The sequence below is a fragment of the Triticum urartu genome, chromosome 7, assembly GCF_003073215.2.
Source record: "Triticum urartu cultivar G1812 chromosome 7, Tu2.1, whole genome shotgun sequence".
NCBI classification, from domain to species: domain Eukaryota; kingdom Viridiplantae; phylum Streptophyta; class Magnoliopsida; order Poales; family Poaceae; genus Triticum; species Triticum urartu.
In genome coordinates, this window is record NC_053028.1 from 104095344 (window position 1) to 104102740 (window position 7397).

At 37.6% G+C, this 7397-nt stretch overlaps 1 protein-coding gene across 1 annotated transcript; it reads left to right on the forward strand.

The window, feature by feature from the left end:
- The first annotated feature begins 4080 nt into the window (after positions 1-4080).
- Positions 4081-6001, forward strand: LOC125525065 (pathogenesis-related protein 1-like). Its single transcript, XM_048690074.1, has 2 exons — positions 4081-4638; positions 5765-6001. Exons 1-2 carry the CDS (start codon positions 4197-4199, stop codon positions 5845-5847), a joined length of 525 nt encoding a protein of 174 aa, XP_048546031.1. The 5' UTR covers positions 4081-4196; the 3' UTR covers positions 5848-6001.
- The last annotated feature ends 1396 nt before the right edge of the window (positions 6002-7397 follow it).

The following is a 7397-nucleotide window of genomic DNA, read 5'->3' on the forward strand; positions in this document are numbered from 1 at the left end:
CCGCACTGAACTTTGCTACCGCAGTGACGCGACGGGACGCGATGTGGGCCACCGGGTTAAAAGTCCCGCTAGGCTCTGTTAGTAATATAGACTAGTGTCATATGCATGACATTAGTTTAAGTTACTCTCCACTACGAATTTAACCAGGCAAATCAGACTCTTTAATATATGACACTACCTTAATAGTTCATCATCACTACCTTATTTATCTTAAAGGATTCGCACAAATCAGTTGTTAGATTTTTAACCATGGCAAATCAGACTCTTTAATGGCAAATTATATTGGCAAAAACCAGAGGATGACCAGTTTGCGTTCTCTTTTCGCCCCTGGCCTAGATGACCGAATTTTGGCCATTTCAAATATTTCGGCAAAATCTTGGACGAATTGCTAAAACTAAGTTTTTAATTTTTGAACAAAATTTGACCAAAATTTGGCTGAAATTTGAACAAAATTTGGAATCAAATAGAGCATAATTAAGTATAGCGGCCCAACAACCCTCAGGAGTAATCATATAATCTTTAGCAAATTTGCTTTGGGGATTAAAAAACTGCATCGGTCCAACATAACCGTCACACATTAGTTCTAAACTTGGCACCTTAATTATGGCCTCGAACCTTAATGATGGCCTCCAACATAACCTTAATAGTTCAACATCAGTTCCAAACCATCACAGGGCAGTTCAAGTTTTAAATACATCAATACAACCAATAGACTTTAAAGGATTAGCATCACATTGAAACAATGAAACTACTGTACACACGGCGCTCACTCACCCGATATGTAGACGACAAGTAATCAAACGATTGTGCCGCACCTTGGCCTTGTCATGGATGGTTTGATCATCCGTGTCGTCCAACATTCGGCCAGCGACTGTTGTCTGCCTAGCAGGACTTTTGAAACAACGGCTCCAAAAGAAAACCATTAAAGCATGAACAGAGAGAGGTCTTGTTCCATTGAAAACCATTAAAGCATGAACAGAGAGAGGTCTTGTTCCATTAAAAAAGCTCGAAGCTTCCAGGTTCCAACTAGCATGGCGCTCCAAGCTCCAACTAGCATTGGAACAGTTAGGTATCACTTAAAGACAAATATTGTACATGGTGCGCATAAATGCAAACTAGAGTTTCCCAACTCACCTCGTTTTAATACAATATTTATACTTCAATGCTTAGAATTGTGTCTAGTATGTGTTTACAACTTAAAGCAATATTATACAACAAGATTTCTTATCTATTTTAAAACTAAATTTTTTGGACATATTAATATCAAAGCGAACTTTCATGAAGAAAGGAAACATGCAAACAACAGTAAAGGGCTTGAGTTAGATAAGATTGCTTAAGAAAGGGTTTGCATATGTTGGATTACTAGAGATATAGATTTGAGTTTGAGAAAGCATATAAGGAGTAGTTGTTGATTTCTCCATACTATTTTACCAACTGGAGGGGAAAAAGAGGTCATCTTATTTATGTTAGTCCAACCGTGTATATGGACTTGTGATATGGGACTAGAAACTTAGCTACTTTCCTTTTTTACTTAGCCAAATGAGGCCTTAATGGTATATATAGAGTAGCAGAACAATCGACTACTTAAACAATAAAGTAATGTACAACAAGCTAGTTAAAGATCAACCGCTTAGAACATGTACAACAAGCTTTAATTAACCTATGAACTAGAAGGTCCAAATAACTAGAATTTTCTAAGTTATTATCATGAATCGTAAACACCAAACAGAAGAGACTTACGAGAAGATTTTGTTAATTATATTATTTTCTTTTCAGGGAAAGAACAGGGTAGAGGCTGTTGACGTCCTTGGTCTTCTTGACTAGCCGTCTAGATCTACGGGTCTCCAAATTGCCATCGCTTGATGGTGTCTCCTTTTCCACTTGAATTTGTGTCTCCTTTACCACTTGCATTTGCGCATCTTGCTGATCTTGCATTGAAGGATCATCTTCATCATCCTCACACACCCCATCATTATCCTCACTCTCATTATAAACATTTTCATTCTCTTCGCCATCATCCTCACTCCCAGTGTTTACATACGCATTCTCTTCATCATCATTCCTATTTCTTTTCTTTCTGTTATCCTTTGTATCAACATAGGAAGCTTTCCTGCTTGAGTTGAGACGCCTTATTTTCTCAAAAACAACACTAGCAGCATTGGTTCCATCCATGATTGGATCCTCTTCATCCTCATCTAACCACTCCATAATTGGATTTGTTTCATTAAACATTGTTGTATCTATTAGCAATGCACTTGGATCGATTTCTTTATCTATATCTTCTGTGATGTGTAATTTTTTTGAATGCAATGGACCGGAACCTACAGATATGGAGATCCAAGCACAATTTTGGGAGCGTCTATATCTCACTTTGTTCGAGCTAGGATGCTAACTCACGTTCAGGTCAATGGGCTGGCCCATTATCCTATCTGATTGCAAGAATTCTGTGCAGCCTACACACAGTTCGATTGTTCCCTAGAGAAGACATACAACTTGCTGTTTCTTTTACCTTTTTGTTTTTTTCTCTTCATATATTCATATCTGAAAAAAATCATACTTTACTAAAATAGTCACTGTGTATTAAAAAATATATTCATCGGGGTATTACAAAATTTTCTTAGTATAGCTAGAAAATTGTTCAGAGTGCACTGAAACAATTCATTGTGTATTTAAAATGTTCATCGTGTATTTTAAAAATGTACATCATGTATTAAAAAATGTTCATTATGAATGAAAATGTTCATCATGCATTCAAAGATGTTCATCATGTATTCAAAAATGTTCATCATGTATTTCAAAAAATATTCACTGTGTAATCCAAAAATGTTCAAAAAATATACATTGTGTAATCCAAAAATGGCCATCGTGTATTAAAAAATTGTACAACAGGTGTTCATGGTGTATTGAAATATTCATTGTGTATCTAGAAAATGCTCAGTGTTTATTAAAAAATGTAACCGTGTATTTAAAAAATACTGATCATGTAATCAAAAAATTATCATTGCTTATTAAAATGTCATCGTGGATCCAGAAAATGATCAGCGCGTATTGAAAAATAAATTCATCATGTATTAAAAAGGGTTTATCCTACTTAAAAAGGTGTTCATCGTACATTAAAAATGTTCACATATTTTTTAAATGAAATTATTTTTTTATAAGAAATAAACATCAATGAAAATATGAAAAAGGAAAAATGAAAACCAATAACTGAAAATAGTAAATGGAGAATGAAATACAGACAATGAAAAGCACAAGAAAATGTTCTTGCAATTTTAGAAAGTATTTACCATTTTCTATTAGTTCATGTAACTGAACAATCTCACATTTTAAAAATGTGTTAATGTATTTAGTCAAAAAAATGTTATGTGCTTTTAAAATTAGAAAAAGAAAAATGGAAAATGTAAAAGAAAGAAAACCAAGAAAAGTAGAAGAAAAAGTATAAACCCCCTAACAAACCCTTCCCTACCGCAAGAAAACTAATCCCTGAAAAAATCCAATGAAGAAAACGGTGCCAAACCCTAGCTCAGGCAAAGGGTATATCCTATTTGGCGCTTATACAGCCAAATATAGTGTATGATTTGATAAAATCTCAAAGACAAGTCTTGTGGGTAGTTTAGTCTGTTTCAAACCTTGGTATGTGTGCAAGACAAAGTATTGCGCAGTTTTTGATTGAATGGGTTCTTTTTTCTTAGTTTGCCACTAGCATTTTGGATGTTTCTGCTTATTTTACGGTGACAAATTTAATCTTTGCATCATGGTAGTGCTTGACCCTAGCTAGTCATGATAAACTCAGGTTTCAAGTTTGTTTGCACATGAGGCCTAGTGACCTAGTGTACTCTTCTCAAAAAAAAGGGGGGGCCTAGTGTACCCGAGGGGATGAACGATGCATGTGGCCGACTGGTAGTTTCTTGTCCGCTTCTCCTAAATTTGAATGATCAGTTGCTAAACCGAGGTCAAGTCTTCTAAGTTCAAGAGGAGATATTTAGAGTTTGAGCAAGCAGCTCAAGTGGAGGCTTAATAAAAGTGTTTTCTACGTCGATAGGGGCCTATACAAAGTTGGTAAGACGTGCCTGTTAGCTCGATCGATATCAAAGCTCGAGGAAGACCTCAGTTAATCTGCAAAGACACAATCACACAACCACACACGTCAGTCAGTTACAATAGTGTGTCCGGCGACCTGGGGTGGTACGGTCATCATGGCAACACAGAAGCTAGCCATCTCCATGGCCATTTCGGCTGCGGTCCTGGTCGCCGCGCTCGCCCAGAACTCCCCGGAGGACTACGTCGGGCTCCACAACGCGGCGCGCAGTGCGGCCGGCGCGCGACCGGTGGCGTGGGACGACGAGATGGCGCGGGAAGCAGGGAAGCGCACTGAGCGCGGCTGTGGGCTACGTAGCCCGGACGGCGCCGGCTACGTCAACGTACCCGGCCACCACAGGTATGGCGAGAATCTCTTCCAGTTCCATGGCTCGCCGGAAAAGGCATGGAACGCGGGAGATGCTTTGGATGCGTGGACGGCGCCGGCGGCGAGGGAGTACGTTCAGGTCGTGTGGCCGGACTCCACCAAGATCGGCTGCGCACGTGCCATCTGCGACCACGGTCGCGGCGTCTTCATAAGTTGCAACTACGAGCCTGCTGGTATGTACTAATGATACGGCTTTTGCTTTTCTTCTTATTATTTATTTCTTGATTAGACACTAGCTTTTGTGTGGATGCATGTCGACGACAATCGTGCTGTTAGCCTCACTAACAAGTCGCTCATTTGAGTTTAGTCATTTTGCGTATAATTTTAAGACATAGGCTTTTTATGTCAACTCTGTTGCAAAAGTTAAAGATAAAAAAGCCAAGTATTTGTGTTCTTTGGTTCAAAGTTCAAACACCAAATCGACATGAATAGTTTCCATTATGACTTGTGAGTCATAGTTCATGTTTTTTTCAGACGCGAGAGAGCACCGCCGGCCTCTTGCGTCGAGAGATGGACGCAACACATTTATTATAAGGAGTAGTTTTACCCGGTATCTATTTCGGTTCCCGAGCTTATCTGATCTCGGTGAACAATAAAACCAAAAAAAAATAAAAAAATATGTCTTTTCTATGAAAGATATTTTAGTGCATGAGGTCCGTGCCACATTTCAGCGCATTTGTACATCTGAACAATTCTCAGCAAAAAAAAAATGGTCCCGAGTAGCGCACGAACGATAACTTTTCTCACAAACCCCAATTTTTTTGCTGAGAGCTACTCAGATGTCGAAATGAGCTAAAATTTGGCACAGACCCCAATGCACTAAAACATCTTCCATACAACCCCCACCCTGGATATTTTTGAATTTTTCTAGTATTTCTTTTGATTTTCTATTCATGCATAGGAGCGGATGAGCTTGCGAGCCATTTAGCCGCTCTCTTGGAGTTCCTACATTGTATCAAGTCCTCAAAAAGACCACACCAGTATGAATTAAAATGGCATAACTCATGCATCACATACCCCACTAGTAACATTGTCCTTATCAGTTGAATATAGCTCATGGTAGCATCTCCAAGTTGATCCACCCAGAAACTGAAGTATCCCGCGTCTCCACATGCTAGTCGTAAACATTTCTTAGAAAGTTCAAGGAAGCAAATATAAAATAAATATTGTGAATCCAAGTCAAAAAAAACGAAATGGAAATTTTCACATGATTGATTGCAAGTTTTTCTTTTTCTTCTTTTGTGTGCTGGCAAAGTGGCAATTGTCCTAACCAATTCCTTGGCTCTACTTTTGGTACAGTGAATGAGAACTTCGGAAGGGCGGCACTTCCTTACATGTGTAGGTTCAACATTAGTCGTTGCTTCAATTGTACCATATGCTAGACATTGTTGAATGCGTATTTGATCACTACTAGCCAATGTACCTTGAGACCTAGAATTTTCTTGTGGTGGCCTATTTTCACCATCAACCCTCTCACAGAGATTTGTGCTGCAAGAATGGCTAAAGATTTGTCGCTTCAGTTCATGCAAAAAGTTACAGTCGCTGATATTAAATGGTTTGGTATTTTAAGTTAAGTTCAGGCTCAAGTGTTATGAAAAAATTGCTTTAAGATGCGCAATACTCCCTCAGTTCCAAAATATAAGGTGCGTTAGTTTTTTCAAAAGTCAAATATGTGCATGTTTGATCAAGCTTTTAGAAAAGAATATCAATATCTATAATACAAAAATTTTATCACTAGATCGATCTTGAAAAGTTTTTCCATATTTATTTATTTTGTATTGTAGATGTTGATATTTTATTTTATAATCTTGATCAAACATACACAAGTTTGACTTGCACAGAAACGGAGGGAGTACTAATTTAAGGTGGTTGCTTGGATCGGTTGATGTACTTCTTCCTCTCCGGAAAGAAGCAAAACGGCCAAGATTACTAACCAGGATCATTTTTAGTTTGGCAAACGAACTAGAATCTAATAAGAATCTAACCAGGCATGCCCTAGAATGTATATATATCGAATATACATCTCCACACTTTAGTAAAATCTCGAATGGTCCTAGAAAATATCAATTAACATGATTCGTAAGGCCCTATTCGGTAAGGCCCTACTCCGGAAGACAATAAAGTTTCATCATTGTATAGCTTTCCATGGTAACTGTACTTAGCCCAAGGTTTGCGTTTTTTGCAAGGATAGCTAGCTTTACTGAGACATGAAACTCCGTAACATATTGTGGCGACAAAACAAAATTTAAGTTGATGAGCAACCATGTTGAGTTAAGTGCCATTCTATGACACTAAACAGATTATTTATGACAAAAGTGATTTGTCGTAGAGAACAATTTAAACTGACAATTTGAAGAATAAACCTACATCTAATGAAAGCATTTTAATTAGAAGAAATATATCTATCACCCAAGGAGAAATCTTATTAGTCATGGTTTTAGTGATGATCTTAAAACAATAGTTCCAGAAGCTAATTGTTTGAATTTTTTGTTGCTTTGGCACCATTTCCTTAATATAAGAGTAATAGTAGAGATAATTAATCTGGACGCATCTAAAGAACCATTTTCAAAGTCTGTAACTATGGCCATGAAATCTAGCATTTTTTTGTCATACAAAGGGGCTTGGGGGAGAGAATTATCATAAAACAAGGTTATCAAGGGAACATAAAAGATTTAGTAAGGTGAATATTAGGTATAGTTTCAAAGCCAAATGTGGTTTTGTTGTATTCAGAGCAACTTTCAGCATGTGAAAAATAGAGTAATTAGAGCCATTACTGATTTCTAACACAAACACGATATTGTTTTTTTCCTTATGTCTTCGAGTAGCTACAACTTTGAAATAGCTAGTGTTCCAATCCCCTCTTTAATTTCCCCATCATTTTGTTTTCCAGAAAGACCACTACCCTCTGACTCAGAGATCAAAAAATTCACCC